The sequence below is a fragment of the Hyla sarda genome, chromosome 7 (genome assembly GCF_029499605.1).
Source record: "Hyla sarda isolate aHylSar1 chromosome 7, aHylSar1.hap1, whole genome shotgun sequence".
Lineage (NCBI taxonomy): Eukaryota > Metazoa > Chordata > Amphibia > Anura > Hylidae > Hyla > Hyla sarda.
Window position 1 is genome coordinate 28,594,224 of NC_079195.1, and position 23,847 is coordinate 28,618,070.

Genomic DNA, 23,847 nt, shown 5'->3' on the forward strand with positions numbered 1-23,847 from the left:
CCAAAACACTGGATCCTAAGGCAATGTTCCCATGACCGAATTTCTGAGCGGGATCCTGCGACGAAATTTGGCACAAAATTTGCCACTGTTTTTGGGATTCTGCTGTACTACGCACATCTCCAATTCCGATCCCTGCAGAAAGAATGAACATGTTCATTCTTTCTGTAGAATCTGTTCAGAAATGTATTTCCGTCTATGGAGATGGTGCTTTTCCGAGCGGTCCTAGCGCCAGCATTTCCGCTATTAGTGTATTGTCAGCCTGGGTTTTTTCCAATGGACATTGCGCAAAATTTGCTCTGTGTGAACAAAGCCTTAGGGTCCAATGCTTTGGGACCTAGTCTGTGTATACTGTCCACTATGTCTGCTGGTGCCATTTAAAGGGGTACTCCGCTGCTCAGCATTAGGAACAAACTGTTCCGAATGCTGGAGCATGTGACGTCATAGCCACGCCCCCTCATGACATCACGCCCCGCCCCCTCAATGCAAGTCTATGGGAGGGGGCATGACAGCCATCACGCCCCCTCCCATAAACTTGCATTGAGGTGGCTGGGCTTCACATCATGAGGGGGCAGGGCTATGATGTCACGAGCTCCCGACGCCAGCTCCAGCGCTCCAGCGTACAGTTTGTTCCAAATGCTGAGCAGCGGAGTACCCCTTTAAATATAAGAATCACTCAAAATAAAAATCCACATAACCGACCTTTTAGTAAATCCAAAAATCTAAACTTCCAGAAACATTAAAATAATTTGTATCACTAAGTATAGTAGAGTCAGGCAGGTTTTTCCTAGAAAGTTTGGGATAGTGAGCGACGGTATAAAAGCTAAAGATGCCATCAGTCTGTGGCCCTTTAGAACTATGCAGATGTTTATGGTGTAGCAGTGCTTCCCCTTTTGAGGGCCACATTGCAGTTCCTTGTGAGGCTGGGTGGCCAGGGGTCAATGTGGAGGTAAAGAACTGTGAAGAGGACCCAGTGCTACAACTGTGCTGCTGCCCCTTTATCCTTCACACATCTTTATTGTCATCAATAAGTGGTCTTTAAATGGTTTAACCCCCTTCAGTCACCAGAACAAATGGTATGGTCGTGCAGCATAATTCTATCCAACTTTCAGGAATGAAAAAGCACCATGGTTCCTTCCTTCTGCTGATAGGTAGGCGGCAGACCCCCCCCCCCCCAATGATCACACATTAGATAGCAAAAAAGTTGCAGCCAACTTTTAAAGGGGTATTCTGCGGAACGCAGGATGTACCGAAGCGTTCAGAGGCAACGCCGGCCGTTTCACACATCAGCTCGTGCTTCTTCTGGCCTCAGGCCAGAAGAAGCACGCGCTGACGTGTGAAATGGCCGGCGTTGCCTCTGAACGCTTCGTTACATCTCGTGAGGCCTTCCGGTGATCCCAGACAAGCGGTGAGTGCATGCTATTGTTTTCTTGGTTTTGTCAGGGCCGGTTCTGCCTATAGGTAAGATAGGCAGCCGCCTAGAGCGCCCTCTTGATGGGGGCACCGCTCTGCACTCTGCAAGAAAGTTAGTGGCCCACTAGAATCCGAAGCTCCCGCTCACCCCAAGCACCCACCCAGCCAGTACCACCGTGTCATCCAAGTAGTAAGGTAAATACATGAGGAGGAGGTTTGTTACAGTGTGTCACCCCAGTAGTAAGGAGATTACATGAGGAGGAGGTTTGTTACAGTGTGTCACTCCAGTAGTAAGGATATTTCATGAGAAGGAGGTTTGTTTGGTGTGTCACCCCAGTAGTAAGGAGATTACATGGGAAGGAGGTTTGCTACAGTGTGTCACCCCAGTAAAAGTTATTACATGATGAGGGGGTTTGTTACAGAGTGTCACCCCAAGGTGGGGCGTGTCAAAGGGCAGAGCCTATGGGCAGGGTCAAGGGGTGGCAAAATTAGCTTTCAACTAGGGTGGCAAAAATCCTTGCACCAGCCCTGGGTTTTGTGGTACATTGATCCTTCAGCTAGATTACGTGCACCCCGCAGGTGTCATCAATATACTGCTGGACCCCGGATCGTGACAGCTTGTGTGCATTATGATTGGTGTATCACCATGAACACCGCTATCAATAGATGTGCCTTCCCCTCATTTTTTCCTCTCACCCTTTAAGTAGTTTAATCTCCTCAGACGTCTAAACTGTTTTGGATGGAGCTTCTCATCCTGCTATGTTCAGTGGTTTTAGTGACTTCTTCGCTGAAGGCGCTTTCCATGAGCTGCCGCAAAGACTGTTTCATCTTGGTCTTGAAGTCTTTGCCCATGAAGACGTAGAGCACTGGGTTGATGCAACTGTTGCAGAACGCCAAAGCCACAGAGATGTCATTCAGATTTTTCGTAATTGGGTTCTGAACGTACAATAGTACCATGCCGATGATGTGGTAGGGCGCCCAGGTAAAGCAAAAGGCTAAGATGATGCACCATACCACCTTGGTCGTTTTTCTGCCCACCTTGAGGAACCTGCTATTTTGTACTTTAAGAGCCAGACGAATGTAACAAGCAGCAATGATCAAGAGAGGGAACAAGAACCCGAATAACATACGTGAAACTGTGACGGTAACTTCAGCATTAGAGATGTGCGTGTGCAGACCAAAGTCAGGGAGTTCAAGACCAATGGTTGAGGAAACATCAGATTCATTGTGACTGAAGAAGCCATTGTAAACAAAGTCAATGGAATCCACAGCATCTTCATAAATGGCGTCATCATGGCCACCGAACTGGTGCTCGCAGCTGGTGATGTTGTGATCTGTGGACAAGTGTCTGTAGAGAAAGGCGGGCATTGACATAATGAATGATAATATCCAAATAACCAGGCAGATGAACCAAGCCATGCGTAGGCTGCGGTGATTCTGGGCCCACACGGGCAGGACTACCTGAACACAACGATCAATGCTGATGGCCACCAAGGTGAAGATGCTGGCGAACATGTTCAGGATGACTATGGCCGGGATAATCTTGCAGAGCGCAGCACCATATAACCATTCATTGTAATATAACTGGATGGCGGAGAATGGAAGAGACAAACAGCACATGATGTCAGCCACAGCAAGGTTCCAGAACCAAATGGTGTTCACCGTCCTCTTCATCTTCACACCAGTGACCCAAAGCACCATAATATTGCCGGGGACTCCCAGCAAAAAGGTGAACGTATAAGCCAGCGTTGTGAACGCAGTCATTTGGCTATGAGGGTGTGGAAAGCCTGGATTCTCATCACTTCCATTGAACATCCTGGTTACCTGCAAAAAAATATAGAGGTTTAGTAGATATCTATTTAGATACATTTGATGCTTGCACTTTGGGCGTAGCTCAGAGTTTCTGGGATTTAGTCACTGTCACAACAAGAGCTTAAAGGGTACTCCGCAGCTCAGCACTTGGAACAAACTGTGGCTGCCACGCCCCCTCCCATAGACTTGCATTGAGGGGGCGGGGCGTGACGTCATGAGGGGGCGGGGCTATGACGTCACGAGCTCCCAATGCCGGCTCCAGCGTTCGAAACAGTTTGTTCCAATTGCTGAGCAGCGGAGTACCCCTTTAACCCCTTAAGGACTCGGCGAAACGGGAAAAAAAATTCATTGTGTGATAAAATTGAAGAAAAAATTTCATTTTGTAACTTTTGGGGGCTTCCGTTTCTGCGCAGTGCATTTTTCAGTAAAAATGACACCTTATCTTTATTCTGTAGGACCATACGGTTAAAATGATACCCTACTTATATAGGTTTGATTTTGTCGCACTTCTGAAAAAAATCATAACTATATGCAGGAAAATGTATACGTTTAACCCCTTAAGGACCGGGGTTTTTTCCGTTTTTGCATTTTCGTTTTTTGCTCCTTGCCTTTAAAAAATCATAACTCTTTCAAATTTACACCTAAAAATCCATATGATGGCTTATTTTTTGCGCCACCAATTCTACTTTGTGATGACGTCAGTCATTTTGCCCAAAAATCTATGGTGAAGCGGGAAAAAAAATCATTGTGCGACAAAATTGAAAAAAAAAACGCTGTTTTGTAACTTTTGGGGGCTTCCGTTTCTACGTAGTAAATTTTTTGGTAAAAATGACACCTGATATGTATTCTGTAGGTCCATACGATTAAAATGATACCCTACTTATATAGGTTTGATTTTGTCGGACTTCTTGAAAAAATCATAACTACATGCAGGAAAATTAATACGTTTAAAATTGTCATCTTCTGACCCCTATAACTTTTTAATTTTTCCGTGTATGGGGCGGTATGAGGGCTCATTTTTTGCGCCGTGATCTGAAGTTTTTAACGGTACCATTTTTGCATTGATAGGACTTATTGATCTTTTTATTCATTTTTAAATTATATAAAAAGTGACCAAAAATGCACTATTTTGGACTTTGGAATTTTTTTGCGCGCACGCCATTGACCGAGCAGTTTAATTAATGATATATTTTTATAATTCGGACATTTCCGCACGCGGTGATACCATATATGTTTATTTTTATTTTTATTTACACTTTGTTTTTTTTTTTTTATTGGAAAAGGGGGGTGATTCAAACTTTTAATAGGGGAGGAGTTAAATGATCTTTATTCACTTTTTTTTTTCACTTTTTTTTTGCAGTGTTATAGGTCCCATAGGGACCTATAACACTGCACACACTGATCTTCATCATTGATCAATGGTTTCTCATAAGAAACCAGTGATCAACGATTCTGCCGCATGACTGCTCATGCCTGGATCTCAGGCACTGAGCAGTCATTCGGCGATCGGACAGTGAGGAGGCAGGAAGGGGCCCTCCCGCTGTCCTGTCAGCTGTTCGGGATGCCGCGATTAGCCGCGGCTATCCCGAACAGCCCGACTGAGCTAGTCGGGAACTTTCACTTTCACTTTTAGCGCGGCTAAAGGGTTAATAGCGCGCGGCGCCGCGATCGGCGCTGCGCACTATTAGAGGCGGGTCCCGGCTTCACTATGACGCCGGGCCCGCCGGGATATGACGCGGGGTTACTGTGTAACCCCGCGTTATATCAGAAGAGCAGGACCAAGGACGTACCGGTACGTCCTTGGTCCTTAAGGGGTTAAAATTGTCATCTTCTGACCCCTATAATTTTTCTATTTTTCCGTGTACGGGCCAGTATGAGGGCTAATTTTTTGTGCCGTGTTCTGAAGTTTTTATCTGTACCATTTTTGCATTGATCGGACTTTTTGATCGCTTTTCATAAATTTTTTATGATATAAGTGACCAAAAATACACTATTTTGGACTTTGGAATTTTTTTGCGCGTACGCCATTGACCGTGCGGTTTAATTAACAATATATTTTTATAGTTTGGACATTTATGCACGCGGCGATACCACATATGTTTATTTTAATGGGAAAAGGGGGGTGATTCAAACTTTTATTAGGGAAGGGGTTAAATGACCTTTATTAACTTTTTTTTCCACTTTTCTTTTGCAGTGTTATAGCTCCCATATAGTCCTCCTTGCACTACTCACTGCAGCAGCACTGCCATGTCCTCTCCCTGCCCCTGCACTGTTGTCTTTTCCCCCTACTCACTCTTCTCTCGGCCCACAATAAATCTTCTCTTCCCCACCTGCCCTGTCCCCTCTCCTGCTTCCACACTGACTATTCTCAGCATCTGCCTGCCAGACAGTTTAATCTTACTTTACCACGACGTTGGTCCCATAGCAGGATGTTTAAAGCGTACCTGTCATAGTGCAAAAAAAAGAAAAAAAGTGATATGTTACTCAGGACCCAATCCTGATCATGTGCATATCATTTTTATGTGTCTCGGACCTATATATCCAGAGATATAAGCATTTATCTGCTGGTGAGTTACTTTTTCATTGTGCAGGCTGGAGGGGGCGTGTCAGTCTGTCTCCCTCACAGGAGCAAGCCTGTGCAGTCAGCCAATCAGTACTCTCTATTCTGTAACCCTTTCCTCTCTGGTTTTATGCTGTGTCATGTGTCAGAGGAAGATGCTTGGAGCTTGCCTTCAGTAATCAGAAGACATTATGGTGAATTCATAACAGGATAAAATGTATAAATGTAAGACTAGATCTTTATAAAATGAGTGCAAGGATTTTTTAGATAAAAGTACAGCATTGTTATGAATACATGTTCAATCTGTTTTATCTTCTCCTAGTAAAGCTGGATGCTAATCAGCATAGCTGTCACTATGTGCGTCATTCATCTTTCACAGACTCCTGAATGTCTGATCAACTTCTTTGTCATTCAGGAGTCCGAGAAAGCTTTGACTATTTCAGTATGCTGGGAGTTGTAGTTTAGTAACAACTGAAGCTGCAATGTTTGTAAATAACTGTGTTAGAGCAGTGTGGCCTCCAGCTGTTGTAAAACTACAGCTCCCAGCATGTCCACACATCCTTTATCTGTAGTTTTGCATACACAATAGAAATCTTCTATACTGGATACCGGTATGCTTTACGGCCGGTATCCAGTATGCTGCAAAATCTAGACTAGTCTGTCTGGCCGCGGACCTTGCAAAGAAGACATCTTCAACGCTACCTACAGCGCTACACACAGCGTTGCCGGACACAGGAGACACAGACTGTTACTACCGGAGACCTGACACCTCCGTGCCACATCACTGAAACAGCTCCGCTGGCGATACCAGCAATACCAGCGGCCGTAAGGGTGGTGAGTGGTGCTGTGCACCGGACCCTGTTATTTTCCCTATTCTCCTCATTTCACCAAGTGAATCACTTTGTTCCTATAAGAGACTGAGCAGTGAAAGCACACTGATAATTCATCATTATTGATTTTAACATTGAATATGTGATACTGAACTATAGATGCAAGTTTCTTCTTTTTATTCAATTTTACTATCCACGCTGTGTTCTGTGTCCCATGCAAGGGCCCTGCAGGGACACTATTTTAATTAATACCTGGATCATTTTCTATTCTTTTCTATTCTCTTTATTTCTTCTTTTTTCCCTACATATACCTTGAGGACTGGTCTCTAGTTGATTTATCAACTAATTTATTTTCTGTAGTGTATAGACCTTTGGGTGAAGGTAACACCAGTTCACCTCAGGTATATTTACCCACTGAGTGAGCTACACTCTCTTTTCATAAAAGACCCCTAGTGGTGGCTATTTTTAGCTTGAATTTCAGGTGAAAGTTAAAAAAAATTTTAACAGGTGTATATTGTGAAATGTCATATTATAATGAGTCCTGCAATATATGAAACGTTTTTAACAATGACAGTGCCTCTTTAAATCTCTGTAGCCCGAGAGTAACAAAATCAGGAGACAAACAGTAGGGGATCAAAAGTTTGGGCACCCCAGGTAAAAATTTGTATTAATGTGCATAAAGAAGCCAAGGAAAGATGGAAAAATCTCCAAAAGGCAACAAATTACAGATTAGACATTCTTATAATATGTCAACAAAAGTTAGATTTTATTTCCATCATTTACACTTTCAAAATAACAGAAAACAAAAAAATGGCGTCTGCAAAAGTTTGGGCACCCTGCAGAGTTAATATCTTGTACTGCCCCCTTTGGCAAGTATCACAGCTTGTAAACGCTTTTTGTAGCCAGCCAAGAGTCTTTCAATTCTTGTTTGAGGTATCTTTTCCCATTCTTCCTTACAAAAGTCTTCCAGTTCTTTGAGATTTCTGGGCTGTCTGTCACGCACTGTTTTTTTAAGTTCTATCCATAGATTTTCAATTATGTTGAGGTCAGGAGATTGTGAAGGCCATGACAAAACCTTCAGTTTACGCCTCTTGATGTAATCCCCCGTGGATTTCGAGGTGTGTTTAGGATCATTATCCATTTGTAGAAGCCATCCTCTCTTTAACTTCAGCTTTTTCACAGATGGCATCAAGTTAGCATCCAAAATTTGCTGAAATGTTATTGAATCCATTTTTCCTTCTACTCGTGAGATGTTCCCTGTGCCACTGGCTGCAATACAACCCCAAAGCATGTTTGATCCACCCCCATGCTTAACAGTTGCACAGAGGTTCTTTTCATTAAATTCTGTTCCCCTTCTTCTCCAAACGTACCTTTGCTCATTTCGGCCAAAAAATTTTATTTTAACCTCATCGGTCCACAGAACTTGCTTCCAAAATGCATCAGGCTTGTCTATATGTTCATTTGCAAAGTTCAAACGCTGATTTTTGTGGTGAGGACGTAGAAGAGGTTTTCTTCTGATGACTCTTCCATGAAGACCATATTTGTACAAGTATCTCTTTATAGTGAAATAGTGTACCACAACTCCAGTGTCTGCCAGATCTTTCTGGAGGGATTGTGCAGTCAAACGTGGGTTTTGAATTTCTCACAATCCTGCGAGCTGTTCTGTCTGATATTTTCGACATCTGAAAACATTTTGCTATCTTCTTATAGACTTCTCCAGCTTTGTGAGCGTCAACTATTTTCAGTTTCAGATTTCTAGACAACTGCTTAGAAGAACCCATGGTGCTGATTGTTGGGGCAAGGACAGATGAGTCTGGGCATTTAAAACCTTTGAGATGGACATCACCTGGTCTTCCCAGATGATGATTGAGAACAATTCATGACACTGGCAGGTCTCAGCTTTGCAAAGGGGGCAGTGCATGCAATAAATTCTGCAAGGTGCCCAAACTTTTGCAGACGCCATTTTTTTGTTTTCTATTATTTTGAAAGTGTAAATGATGGAAATAAAATCTAACTTTTGTTGACATATTATAAGAATGTCTAATCTGTAATTTGATGCCTTTTGGAGATTTTTCCATCTTTCCTTGGCTTCTTTATGCACATTAATACAAATTGTTACCTGGGGTGCCCAAACTTTTGATCCCCACTGTACCATATACTTGTATGGGACTTCCGATACTTCTCCTGATTGTGTTACTACTGGGGCATGGAGATTGTTCAGGAGTTTAAAAACATCCTGCCGCCAGACCAACGTCATGGTAAAGTATGAATTAACTGTCCCGACTCCCCTGTTTTCCTCTTGGGCTGTGGAGATTGTCGGTATCGGGACATTGGGGTGGTGTCATCCTGTTCCCCGGGACCGTGCATTATCCAAGTATGTACTAATTACTATAGGGCTGTTTTTCTTCTTTTTTGTAGCTCTTTATTGTATATATATATATTTATCATATGTTACTACTTTTAATGAACCGGGTACAGTGTGACACCTTGGTGTTTTTGTTTTCTCTCCCCCATTGAGTGTGTTATGCCTCCAATGTGTTTTTATATATGTGATTTAATAAACTTTGGATTTTGTATATTTCTATAAAGTGACTCCATTTTTTCTTGTTGTGCTATTATGTATGGGAGTTCATACTAGCTGTAGTGATTTGGGTTTACTTCTGCACCTTATATGCGTTACTATTAGTAATTGTATTACATAATATATATATATATATATATATATTATTTTATTTTTTTTCAGTCAATATATTTTGATGCCTTATAGTAACCCTATCCTTTTTGTGTTTTTTGTATTCATATATTTTTAGATGACATATAAGAAAGCTGTGCACCAAGTGTAATCAAATTATCTCCAGCCATTCTGAAGTTATGTTGGAACATATATATATATATATATATATATATATATATACACACATATATATACACACTGTAGAACAGGACCCTTCAGGTGTCACAGTTCAGTAGTCCTCGGTTTATTGTAATAATTCACATACAGCATTAAGTTCCATTTGCGGCATGGGGTATAAAAGGAACTTAAAGGGGTACTTTGCTGCTCAACGTTTGGAACAAACTGTTCCGGACTCTGGAGCCGACGCAGGGAGCTCGTGACGTCATAACCCCGCCCCCTCATGATGTCACACCCCGCCCCCTCAATGAAAGTCTATAGGAGGGGGCGTGGCCGCCATCACGCACCCTCCCATAGACTTGCATTGAGGGGGCGGGGTGTGACGTCATGAAGGGGGGCGGGGCTAAGATCCCAGTGCCAGCTCCAGCGTTCGGAAGAGATTGTTCCAAATGCTGAGCAGCGGAGTACCCCTTTAAATGTCCTACACATCATGTTCTTTACATAACATCAACGTTTGATCTTCTCACCCAAAACCTGGCATATTCAGTCCCAAAGTCCATCCATTTGGTGCAGCGTATCAGTGTCCAACATAGTACAGACAAGCTGATCTACTTCAGAGCAACGCCTCTCTGCTGCTAACTGGTAACGCCTCTCTGCTGCACACCTGATCAGGTTCAGGACTCCAACACAAACACACCACTGAACTGGAGTATAGGAGTGTCTTTATCTCCAGAACCTTCAGTCACTCCCAAAAACCCAGACCCACACTCCAGACTTCTGTCGCTGAGACCAGAAGCCTGTGATACATACTTCCCATCCACCATGTTAGCAGCTCCTTGCTTACAACACTGAGCATAATCTACCTGCAGAATCCATTCTTCACTTCCACCACTAGAGTACATGACAAACACCGGTGACTTACAATGGGATCTGCCTGGTTCTGTCATGGCATATGTCATTGGATTGATAGAACAGGGCACCATGTTGCACTATTCTTACCATCATAATATATGTCAGAAACAGTGCTGAGCACGAATATTCGTAATGCTAATTTTTATCACGAATATCGGCACTTCACGGATTCACAAATATTTAGAATATGGTGCTATGTATTCGTAATGACGAAAACTATTTTTTTTTCCATGCAAACTTTCGCATGGAACAGAAAGTCAACGAATATAGCGAATATGCAAATTTCGCGAACACAGGACGAATAATTGGCAATATATTCACAAAATATTGCGAATTCGAATATGGCCCCTGCCGCTCATCACTAGACAGAAAGCCTAGTTTTTTTTTGCGCCAACCTACACGTACAAAAGTGCCAGATGCCAGAGCTCAAAGCTTAAAGGGGTTATCCAGGAAAAAGCTTTTTTTTTTTAATATATATATCAACTGGCTCCAGAAAGTTAAACAGATTTGTAAATTACTTCTATTAAAAAATCTTAATCCTTTCAGTATTTATGAGCTTCTGAAGTTGAGTTGTTCTTTTCTGTGTAAGTGCTCTCTGATGACACCTGTCTCGGGAACTGCCCAGAGTAGAAGCAAATCCCCATAGCAAACCTCTTCTACTGTGTGCAGTTACCGAGACAGACAGATGTCAGCAGAGAGCACTGTTGCCAGACAGAAAAGAACAACTCAACTTCAGCAGCTGATAATTATTAAAAGGATTAAGATTTTTTAAGAGAAGTAATTTACAAATCTGATTAACTTTCTGGAGCCAGTTGATATATATATATATATATATATATATATATATATATATATATATTTTATATATATATAAAAAGTTTTTTTCCTGGAATACCCCAACCAATCTCTGCAGCTCACTGGTTTCTATAATTGAGCAAAATTTATCAAGTCCCGTGCACCTTTTTGGTAAATTTTGAGCAACTGTGTAAACAATACATCAAGCAAACAGGTATAATCTTTACTACCTTACACCAACATTGATAAATGTCCCCCATTCTCTTTATTTTGTGGGGCAATCCAATAAAACGATACCCATGGTTACATGCTTTTCTATAATTTTACCACTAATTAAGTTTTTTATTTTTCCGTATACGGGGCTGTATCAGTAGTTTTTATCAGTACCATATATGTTTTGATTTTAATTTGATAGACTTTTTATTAATTTTTTTTCTGATATATGAAAATATGAAGAAAAAAAAATTGAAATTCTGGTGTTTTTTTTTTTTATGTTTATGCTGTGCACCGTGGGGGATCATAAACATTGGGTTTTAATAGGGCTTTCTTTATTTATTTATTTATTTTAGCTTTTTTGAAAAATGGGAAAAGGGGGAGTAATTTTTATAAGGGGAGGTTTTTTTTTTGTAATTTAAAAAAGGTTTTCAAACCAACTGGTGCCAGAAAATTATACCAATTAGTAAATTACTTCTATTTAAAAATCTTAATCCTTCCAGTACTTATCAGTTGCTGTTTGCTCCAGAGGAAGTTGTGTAGTTCTTTTCTATCTGACCATAGTGCTCTCTGCTGACACCTCGGTCCGTGTCAGGAACTGTCCAGAGCAGGAGAGGTTTGCTATGGGGATTTGCTCCTACTCTGGACAGCAGAGAGCACTGTCAGACAGAAAAGAACTACACGACTTCCTCTGGAGCATAGAGCAGCTGATAAGTACTGGAAGGGTTAAAATTTTAAATGCCATATCATTATTGATCATGGCACTTAAGGGGTTAATGACTGATATCGGCAGAAAATGCCAATGTCCTTCATTATTTGTGAGGTTAATGTCAGTATCCCTTGTCGTCTAGGGCAGAAAAGGGGTTTTGGTAAGTCCATATGTAGCAGAATTTTTCGACATGAATCTTGCCTTAAAGGGGTACTCTGATGCTCATTTGTTCAGAATGTTTTGATCAGAATGCTCGGAGCTGGAGGCAGTGGTTGTGACGTCACACTACGCCCCCTACATTCATGTCTATGGGGGCGTGTGACCGTATTAGCTAAACATGGTGTGAATGCACCCTAAAATCTGCCAGATTTTTTCTTTCAACTTTTACTTTCAAGTGTCAAGGAGGTGGAGTAAAGCTACTTCCAGTGCTTCTTTGACTGACAGACCGGTACATCAATCAAGGTGGGGCTGGCAGGTTAAGGTGGACAGGGAAGTGTGCCATAGTGTGGCACTTGAGCAGCTCAGCTCCGCCTCCTTGACACTTTGTTGAGAAATAAAAAATTGCCATTTTGTTAAGTTTAGCAGCCACCATCAGCTCTAGGAAAGGTACAGATCGCTTTTATACCCTAACAGCTCTAAGGCTAAGTTTCTTCTTGTTTTTTTGTCCTGCGTTTTTTGGGTTGAAAAAAACGCCTGAAAAAACGCCAGTGCAATGTCCTGCGTCTGTCGTTTTTTCTGTCGTTTTTTCATTTGTGTGGAAATTGCACCTTGGCAATTTTTTTTGGTACCCAAAATTTGTTGGGTACCAAAAAAAAAAATAAAAAAAAAATAAAAAAAAAATAAAAAGGATGCAGTAGTGATGGAAAAATTTTTATTTAACAAAATGTATATATTTTATAACTAAATTTTAGTAAATTCTTAATAAAGTGTGTGTGTTTCACTTTTTTTCTCTATTTTTTTAAATTTTTTAGGTAGTACTACTACTCCCAGCATGGAACAGACTGTTCCATGGTGGGAGTAGGAGTACCTGTACTAATAGACATATCGCATCGGGTGTCACAACTGTCTTCTATAATATAGCAGAGATGCGGAGCGGCTCTATACAGCGCTCACATCTCTGCTCTGTACTCCGGCCAGTGATGTGAATAGAAATTCATATTTTCCGCCCAGAGTGGTGATTGGCTGGATGGTTGCAGCCAATCACAGCTCTGAGGGAAATATGAATGAGTGAGTGGCTGGCCGGAGTATAGTGCAGAGATGCGAGCGCTGTATACAGCCGCTCTGCATCTCTGCTATAGACAGGACGATCGCATCGGATGTCAGTAGTGACATTAGCTGTGATCTGTTCTTACCTGCAGGTACTACTACTCCCAACATGGAGCACACTCTGCTCCATGCTGGGAGCTGTAGTACCTGCATTAATAGACAGATTGCAGCGAGTGTAACTTCTGACACCCGCTGCGATCTGTCTATTAATGTGGTACTACAGCTCCCAGCATGGAGCAGAGTGTGCTCCATGTTGGGAGTAGTAGTACCTGCAGTTAAGGAAAGATCACAGCGGGTATCACTCCTGACTGTCCCCTACACTGACGTATATATACACCTATTCATATTTATCATAGAGAGCTGTGATTGGCTGGAACCATCTGGCCAATCACATCTCTCTGCGGGAAATATGAATATGTGTATGTATATGTGAGTGCAGGGGACCATAGAAGAGTGGACGGCCGCCTTTATACATTATACAGGAGGATCGCAACGGGCGATCTGTCAATTAGTACAGGTACTACTACTCCCATCATGGAACTGTGTGTTCCATAGAACAGCCAATCACAGCTCTGAGGGAAATATGAATGAGTGAGTGGCCGGAGTATAGTGCAGCAATGCGAGCGCTGTATACAGCCGCTCTGCATCTCTGCTATAGACAGGACAATCTACTTTTTTAAGTCCCCGCCCGCCCACATAAATTTATCCCTGTTTAAAAATTAATAAAAATGTTGTTGTAAAAAAAGATACATTTCGTTAGATATTATTTTTTCCTTCACTACTGTATCTTTTTATAATTTATTTTTAATGGTACCCTACAAAATTTTATAAAAAAAAAAAAAAAAAAGATATCTCCATCACTTTTTTGGATCGCCAAAGTCCAAAAAAGAATAAAAACCGCCTGCAAAAATACCAAAGGTAAAACCCACAAATCGTTTTTCTTGGCATTTTCTCACTCCCATAGACTTCTATGGGAGAAAAACACCACGATTTTGACTAAAAGATCACCAGTGGCTCAACATGCTGCGATTTAGGGAATCCGCCAAGAAGCTGAAAAACGCCAAAAAAGAGTGGAAAAAACACCAAAAGGATAAAAAATAAAAATAAAAAAAAAACAAAGTGCAAAACGCCAAGTGGAATAAGATTTTTGCGATTTCTCATTGATTTACAGCTAACATCTGGCCGCAGCGTTTTTTTGGCCGAAAAAATACCATGCAGCAGAATTGGCGTTTCCCCCCCCCCCCCCCCCCAAAAAAAGCAGAAACGAAATAGTTATGAAGTAGTTATATAAAAGTACAGTGACCCCTCGACCTACGATGGCCCCGACATACAATCATTTCAACATGCGATGGCCTCTCAGAGTCCATCGCATGTTGAAGGCAACATCAACATATGATGCTTTTGTATGTCGGGGCCATCGCATAAACGTCTATCCTGCAGCGCAGACTGCTTCAGCTGCCACCGGATAGCCGTTTACGGTGCCCCGTGTGGTCCGCTGATGATCACTTACCTGTCCTCGGGGCTCCGGCGCGTCCTCTTCGGGATCCCCTGCATCATCGGCGCTCTCCATCGTCGTCATCACGTCGCTGCGCACGCCGTCCCGTCATCCAATAGGAGCAGCGTACGTAGCAACGTGATGGCGGCGACGGAGAGCGAGGATGGCGGGAAAGCAGAGGCCTTACCGGAGCGTCGGAGACACCACGGGGACGCGGCGACAGCGATGGACGGCGACATCCAGGGCAGCGGTGATGGTCCGGAGCGGCGGGGACACGTGAGCACAACTTCCTTTAACAGTGGTCTTCAACCTGCGGACCTCCAGATGTTGCAAAACTACAACTCCCAGCCGTTGGCTGTCCGGGCATGCTGGGTGTTGTAGTTTTGCAACATCTGGAGGTCCGCAGGTTGTAGACCACTGTCCTATACTTTACATTGCACGGATCCCTCAACATACGATGGTTTCAACAAACGATGGTCCATTTGGAACGAATTACCATCGTATGTTGAGGGACCACTGTATATAGAACACCAAATGGTAGGTATATGGAAGAATATGGAACACTAGGTAGTACAGTGGTCCCTCAACATACGATGGTAATTCGTTCCAAATGGACCATCGTTTGTTGAAACCATTGTATGTTGAGGGATCCGTGCAATGTAAAGTATAGGAAGCTGTACTCACCTGTCCCCGCCGCTCGAGATGGTGACCCCGGGCCTCGGCTGGGCTCTCCGCTGTCTTCTCCGGTCCTCTGCTATCTTTTCCGGTCCTCTTCTGTCTTCTCCGGTCCTCCGCTGTCTTCTCCGGTCCTCTTCTGTCTTCTCCGGTCCTCTTCTGTCTTCTCCGGTCCTCTTCTGTCTTCTCCGGTCCTCCGCTGTCTTCTCCGGTCTTCTTCTGTCTTCTCCGGTCCTCCGCTGTCTTCTCCGGTCCTCCGCTGTCTTCTCCGGTCCTCCGCTGTCTTCTCCGGTCCTCCGCTGTCTTCTCCGGTCCTCCGCTGTCTTCTCCGGTCCTCCGCTGTCTTCTCCGGTCCTCTTCTGTCTTCCGCAAGGCCTTACTGGGCCTGCGTAGCGATGTCATTACGCCGCTGCGTACGCCATTCCTATTGGATGACGTGCTCAGCAGCGTATTGACGTCATCGGAGAGGGCCGAGAAGACACCGGAAGACCAGCGCTGGACCCGGAGGTCACCCCGGAGCATCGTGGAGGGGTAAGTAATACTTACTGCACCACACGGGGAACATTAAGCTGCTATCCGGCAGCAGCTTAAGCATTTGGCGCTGCCGGATAGCACTTAATGCGATGGCCCCGACATAAAAAAGCATCGTATGTCAATTTCATCATATGTCGGGGCCATCGTAGGTCGGGGGGTCACTGTAGTTATATTGAAATACATTGAATTAATCAAAAATACGGTCCTATAAGAAAATGTGCAGGTGCAGTTTGCGCATCTACTGTATGCCGAGTTCTGATTGGCAGTGACTTTAATTTTCACATTGTTCAATAAATGATCTCTTCCTTCTCCACCCAGAGATAGGAAACTATAGCGTCCTGGTGGGTTATCAGCTGCTAGCCCACAAGCGCCATTACCGAAAAGAAGAATTATCAGAGCTGAATATACCCACTTAGACTGTGTTGCGTTCATTAAAGGGGTACTCCGGTGGAAAACTTTTTTTTCAAATGAACTGGTGCCAGAAAGTTAAACAGATTTGTAAATGACTTCTATAAAAAAAATTATCCTTCCAGTACTTATTAACAGCTGTATGCTACAGAGGAAATTCTTTGTTTTTTATAATTCTTTTTCGTCTTGTCCATACTGCTCTCTGCTGACACCTCTGTCCATGTTAGGAACTGTCCAGAGCAGCATAGGTTTGCTATGGGGATTTTCTCCTGCTCTGGACAGTTCCTGATACGGTCATCAGGTGTCAGCAGAGAGCACTGTGGAGAAGACAAAAAAAGAAATGTCAGATATTTGGACATTTATCTAGCAATTACATCATCGGCTGAAGTTCACAAAAATTCATCCGTATACTTATAGGTGCCGGAGAATCGGCATTGCCGGATTATCAACCAAAAGTATATCTATTATCAAATAGCAGTGTTACTATTTTTTACCATTAGGGCCCAATGGTAACTATATAGTCAAGTAGTGCAATATAATTATTATTTATTTTAACATTTATTCTTTTGTCATGTGTTTATTTTATGATTAATTATTTCACGATTGTGTTATACATTTTTATATTTGTTTAAGACAAATTTGTTTCCATTTATCATTGTGTACCATTTGGTATGGTTAAATCCTTGAGGTGGGGTTAAAGGGGTATTTCAGGAAAAAAACTTTTTTTTATATATCAACTGGCTCCAGAAAGTTAAACAGATTTGTAAATGACTTCAATTAAAAAATCTTAATCCTTTCAGTACTTATGAGCTTCTGAAGTTAAGGTTGTTCTTTTCTGTCTAAGTCCTCTCTGATGACACGTGTCTCGGGAACCGCCCAGTTTAGAAGCAAATCCCCATAGCAAACCTCTTCTAAACTGGGCGGTTCCGGAGACACGTGTCATCAGAGAGCACTTAGACAGAAAAGAACAACCTTAACTTCAGAAGCTCATAAGTACTGAAAGGATTATGGTTTTTAAATAGAAGTAATTTACAAATCTGTTTATCTTTCTGGAGCCAGTTGATATGTAAAAAAAATAGTTTTTTCCTGGAATACCCCTTTAATGTTTTCTAATAATTCCCTTTTTATAAATTGGTCGGTGAGGATCGACTTTATTAACCACATACACCTCGGATTTAATGGTTGTGAGCTACACACACAATTTTTCCTTTTCGTATTCAGATTTGTAAATTGCTTCTGTTAAAAAAAATCTTAATCCTTCCAGTACTTATTAGCTGCTGAATACCACAGAGGAAATTCTTTTCGTTTTGGAACACAGAGCTCTCTGCTGACATCATGACCACAGTGCTCTCTGCTGACCTCTCTGTCCATTTTAGGAACTGTCCAGAGCAGCATATGTTTGCTATGGGGATGGCTTTTCTCCCACTCTGGACAGTTCTTAAAATGGACAGAGATGTCGGCAGAGAGCACTGTGCTCGTGATGTCAGCAGAGAGCTCTGTGTTCCAAAGAGAAAATTATTTCCTCTGTAATATTCAGCAGCTAATAAGTACTGGAAGGATTAAGATTTTTTTTTTTTTTTTTTAATAGAAGTAATTTACAAATCTGTTTAACTTTCTGGCACCAGTTGATTTAAAAAAAAAAATTTAAAAAAAAAGTTTTTCACAGGAGTACACATTTAAAGTGTCCCTGTTCCTTAGATCGATCAAGGTCTAGGTCAGGGTTTGGATAGGGGATAAGATGTCTGATTAGGGTGGTCCCGCCGCTGGGGACCCCCGCAAACATAGGAGGAAGATTTTAAAAAAAAAATGAAAATAAAAAAATTTCTACGTCTGAAAGTATAAAAAATCATGGTGATAAAAAAATATAGGAAAATTCATGGAAAATGTAAATCTAGGATATACAAAGCAAGTAATTTTTTTTTTTTTTATTACAGTATATGCATATATGTATTTATAAAAAAAAAGTCCTACGATACCTATGGTATATGCACTGTATAAAGTTATACTGTACCTGTAATAGTATACGCTCCTGGCGGGGCTTGTGGTGGTAGCAGTGCCGGTGATCTGTGGTCATATGGCAGAATATGTAAAGTTGTCTCCGTCTTCTCTCTTCTTCACTGTTTTCTATGTTTACTCACTTCCTTCCTCTTAGAAATCTTGACTAGGACAATTTGCATTGTTATAAAGCTCTGATCCAGATGGCCGGTGGATGGGTGGGGGTTATTTTATACAAGTGGTCCCTCAACATACCATGGTAATCCGTTCCAAACGGACCATCGTTTGTTGAAACCATCGCATGTTGAGGGATCCGTGCAATGTAAAGTATAGGACAGTGGTCTGCAACCTGCGGACCTCCAGATGTAGCAAAACTACAACACCCAGCATGCCCGGACAGCCAACGGCTGTCCGGGCATGCTGGGAGTTGTAGTTTTGAAACATCTGGAGGTCCGCAGGTTGAAGACCACTGTTAGAGGAAGTTGTACTCACCTGTCCCCGCCGCTCCGGACCGTCACCGCTCGTCACCGCTGCCCTGGATGTCGATGTCCATCGCTGTCGCCGCGTCCCCGAGGTGTCCCCGACGCTCCGGCAAGGCCTCTGCTTCCCCGGCATCCTCGCTCTCCGTCGCCGCCATCACGTCGCTACGCACGCCGCTCCTATTGGATGACGGGACGGCGTGCGCAGCGACGTGATGACGACGATGGAGAGCGACGACGATGCAGGGGATCCCGAAGAGGACGCGCCGGAGCCCCGAGGACAGGTAAGTGATCGTCACCGGAGCACACGGGGCACCGTAAACGGCTATCCGGTGGCAGCTGAAGCAGTCTGCGCTGCCGGATAGCCGTTTATGCGATGGCCCCGACATACAAAAGCATCGTATGTTGATGCTGCCTCTGAGAGGCCATCGTATGTTGAAATGATCGTATGTCGGGGCCATCGTAGGCCGAGGGGTTACTGTATGTCATGAGTTTTTGATTTATTTTGTTACGCAATGAAATTTAGTTACATAGTTTGTAAGGTGGAAAAAAAGACAAGAGTCCATTGAGTTCAACCTTGAACCTTACTGTGTTGATCCAGAGGAAGATAAAAAAAAAAACATGAGGCGGATGCCAATTGCCCCATGGCGGAGGAAAGAATAAATCCTTGGATCAACATTCTATCCCTATAAATCTAGTATCCATAACTTGTAATATTATATTTTTTCCAGAAAAACATCCAGACCCCCCCTTGAACTTGTTTATTGAGTCAGACATCACAACATCATGAGGCAGAGAGTTCCATAGTCTCACTGCTCTTACAGTAAAGAATCCTCATCTGTGATGATGGTGAAACCTTCTTTCCTGTAGATGTAGAGGATGCCCCCTTGTCATGGTTACCAGCCTATGTATAAAAAGATCACTAGAAAGATCCCTGTACTGTCCATTCATATATTTGTACCTTGTGATCAGATCGGCCCTAAGTCGTCCCTAAGCTTAATAACCTGTCTTGGTCCTGTAATCCCCCCCATACCATTATTATCTCTGTCGCCCTCCTCTGCCCCCTCTCCAGCTCAGCCATGTCCTTCTTATATACAGGGGCCCAGAATTGGACACAATACTCCATATGTGGTCTGACTAATGATTTATACAGAGGCAAAACTATGTCCTTATCACAAGCCTCTCTGCCTCTCTATACATCCCATGACTTTATTAGCCTTGGCAGCCGCTGCCTGGCACTGATCACTAAAGTAGAGTTTATTGTCCACCAGTACCCCCAAGTCCTTTTTGGTTGTAGTTTTACTTAAAGAGTACCTCTCATGATCTTATTAAATTTTATAATCCTCCCAGTTCACTGTCCCCATCATGATAAACCACCCCCTGCCTTTATTTTTATTTGTTAGTTTTCTACCTTGATATTGCTCTGTATTTTCTGCTCAGTCTCAGTCAGATTCACAGACTGGGAAGGGGCGTTCCCCAGCAGGCGTGACATCATCTGAAGCCATACAGGGGAGAACTTCCTCCCTCACTCTGCTACACACAGGCCAGAGCAGTTCAGTGTGAGATGAGCTATGATTGGCTAAGACTGCACACACACCCCTCAGCATTTCCTGATTTTGGACTTCTGCCAGGCCAGCAGGAGTCCAAAGTCTGTGCAAGAGATGGGAGGAAATGTGCTCTGGACAAGTAGGGAGACACCTAGTGGCAGCTTTTTTAAACACAAATAACACAGGCCACATTGTCTCAGGACTAGGGAGTTGCTGATTTTGCCTAACTGGAATCGAACCTGCTAAAGTTGCTAAAATTTACTAGAATCCAGTGCACTTCTTTGGGTAACGCATATCCTTACACATGCACCTATATGCGCACAAAGCGCAAAAAGTAAAGACCTCCGGAAACAATATTTTATTAAAAATTATCTATTTTTTATTTTGAATACAAATTTTATAACAAGAAATAGTTAAAGCACATAAAGGTCACACAAAGATGAAGAGAAAAAAAAATGGTGCTGGGGTTTGACGCCTGTGAGGAGTATAATATATAGCACTGTATGTCTGATAAGAAATATATGTTAGAAAAGCACATGATGAAAAAGTACATATTCAGACATTAAAGGGGTATTCCGGGATTTTTTTTTATTTGACTATGCTACAGGGGCTGTAAAGTTAGTGTAGTTCATAATATATTGTCTGTACCTGTGTGTGTGATGGTGGTCTCACAATTCTTCTGCGATTTTTGCCCCAAGGTTTATTTTTAACAACATACAAAATGAGTGTCGTCTCAGGTTTTCCCAGGTTGCAGTGTGGCCCGAGACATTACATCACTAGTCAGGTGTTCAGAGGGACTTGTTAAATCAGCCTAATGTCCATAATGATACTCGGACACATATATATAACCTTCTTTTCTCTTGTATATTCCTATATCTTCATCATAAAATGTTCTCAGACATAATAGTGCCAATATTCATACAGTGCAAGATGTTAAAACAGCCTACCAGATGTCAGATGGAGAGGGACACGGGTACAAAACTGCCACGCTACATTTCAGGGGCACGCCAACCTTAGTCATGTGTATATATGTGGTGTCCCGGTACCGTATTGCATACCGTACCTAGTGCAGAGGTCCCCAAAGTCAGAGTAACTACATTCAGGTAGGGTTCCTCAGGTGGGACAGCCCCTAGTCGCCTCTCCTTAAGTCTATCTCTAATAATAAGGCATGTATATATTTAATAATTATATATATATTTTATAGTAATGTATAGTACTTACCTTGTTCAGCGTCACAGGACCTTCGGTCATGTGACCATGCTAATAACCTCTATGGTATGTTGGAGGACCTTTGACATTAGTATGGACCAATTAGCATTAGTCCAGCCCCTGCCCATATAAGGGAGCTGCGTCCAATTATCGCTCTCTTTGGTTGCTGCTCTCGTGGATGCCGGACTACCAGGATGGTTCTACGCAACTTTCAAAGACACGCTAGGCCTGACCACCTACCGGCTTCAGCAGAACCAAAACCGTGAGTTCAAATCTAAATCCCCGCCAATGCTAGCGTGACTACTGGACAGCAACTAAATCCCCTAAATCCAGTGTAACAACGCACTGTACTAAAAGACTCTAAATGCTAAAGTCCCAACCATTGTCAATCTCCAGAGAAAGCCTTGTTATGCTAAGAGACTGTTATGTTTTTGAAGCTTACAGAAAATCTTCAGTAAAAGTTAATACTGTTACAGAAAACTCTCCGGTTGTGGACAATCTATTATTATCTACCTCCCTATCATTCCTGGGAAGAACGTAAGTAGGAAAAGAGTTACTGATGAGCCCTCATCCTGGCGTCATGAATAGTAAGGGTTAACAAGCTCCCTTTAATAACCGCACAGCTACACTCCCCATACCCTACTTCCCCCAGGCTATCACACAAATATATATATATATATATATATATATATATGTGTGTGTGTTAAGGCTAATTACATTAGCCTGTGTTTGTGGGAGGGGCCTCCCACTCTGTCGGCGGCGGAAGGTTCAGCCCGGTTTCCGTCCTGCTGAACTTGTGTGGCGTTGGCATGGTGCTCCGTTCGCTGCTCACTCCCTGCATCTATCATTGGTAGTAAGTACATGCGGTCTCCGCAGCAGCCCCCTGTTTCCGGCCAGCAAGGCAGTCCCATGAGTGAGTAGGTGACTGCCCGCACCGGTCCCCGGCTGCTTGAAACTCCGGTCTCCCATGTGCAGCCAGGCAGGTGTCGGGAGCATACGCAACTCCACACCACCAATGTTTAACTTGTTTGGGCCACTAGCAAATTCAGTTTGTGGGGTAAGGCCAGCGTGTGTGCAGGGGGGTAACTCCAGCATGTTATGTCCAGGGGGTAACTCCAGCATTTTATCTCATTTGGTAACAACAGCATTTTATCTTATGGGGTAACACCAGCGTTTTACTTTATGGGGTAACACCAGCATGTTATCTTTTATGGGGTAACACCAGCATGTTATCTTTTATGGGGTAACACCAGCATTTTACTTTATGGGGTAACACCAGCATGTTATCTTTTATGGGGTAACACCAGCATGTTATCTTTTATGGGGTAACACCAGCATGTTATCTTTTATGGGGTAACACCAGCATGTTATCTTTTATGGGGTAACACCAGCATTTTATGTTTGTGGGGTAACACCAGCATTTTATGTTTGTGGGGTAACACCAGCATTTTATGTTTGTGGGGTAACACCAGCATTTTATCTTATGGGGTAACACCAGCATGTTATCTTTTATGGGGTAACACCAGCATGTTATGTTCATGTGGTAACAACAGCATTTTATCTCATTTGGTAACAACAGCATTTTATCTTATGGGGTAACACCAGCATTTTACTTTATGGGGTAACACCAGCATGTTATCTTTTATGGGGTAACACCAGCATGTTATCTTTTATGGGGTAACACCAGCATGTTATCTTTTATGGGGTAACACCAGCATTTTATGTTTGTGGGGTAACACCAGCATTTTATGTTTGTGGGGTAACACCAGCATTTTATCTTAAGGGGTAACACCAGCATGTTATCTTTTATGGGGTAACTCCAGCATGTTATGTTCATGTGGTAACAACAGCATTTTATCTCATTTGGTAACAACAGCATTTTATCTTATGGGGTAACACCAGCATTTTATCTTATGGGGTAACACCAGCATTTTATCTTATGGGGTAACACCAGCATTTTATCTTATGGGGTAACACCAGCATTTTATCTTATGGGGTAACACCAGCATTTTATCTTATGGGGTAACACCAGCATCATTTTGTTGTGGGATAACACCAGCATTATTATTATGTTGTGGGGGAAATGCCAGCATTATTACATTATGAGGTGACGCCAGCATTATTACATTATGAGGTGACGCCAGCAT

At 42.6% G+C, this 23,847-nt stretch overlaps 1 protein-coding gene across 2 annotated transcripts; it reads right to left on the reverse strand.

Moving 5' to 3' along the window:
* Nucleotides 1-1,370: 1,370 nt before the first annotated feature.
* Nucleotides 1,371-18,588, reverse strand: C3AR1 (complement C3a receptor 1). Of its 2 annotated transcripts, none has more exons than XM_056529322.1 (2): nucleotides 18,482-18,588; nucleotides 1,371-3,234 (listed from the first exon to the last, which is right to left on the reverse strand). In XM_056529322.1, the coding sequence occupies exons 1-2, from the start codon at nucleotides 18,542-18,544 to the stop codon at nucleotides 2,128-2,130; spliced, it is 1,170 nt and encodes a 389-aa protein (XP_056385297.1). In that variant the 5' UTR covers nucleotides 18,545-18,588; the 3' UTR covers nucleotides 1,371-2,127. The 2 variants fall into 2 exon arrangements, with proteins under 2 accessions (XP_056385297.1, XP_056385298.1); XM_056529323.1 differs by lacking the exon at nucleotides 18,482-18,588 and adding an exon at nucleotides 9,991-10,113.
* Between the last annotated feature and the right edge of the window lie 5,259 nt (nucleotides 18,589-23,847).

Bases quoted from the DNA above. Each gene is read 5' to 3' on its own strand.
- C3AR1 (XM_056529322.1), bottom strand. From the start codon at position 18,544: ATGACCACAGATCACCGGCACTGCTACCACCACAAGCCCCGCCAGGAG. The intron at 3,235-18,481 runs GTACAGTATAAC...ATTTTTTTGCAG, and splicing joins AGGAGCGTATACTATTACAG to GTAACCAGGATGTTCAATGG.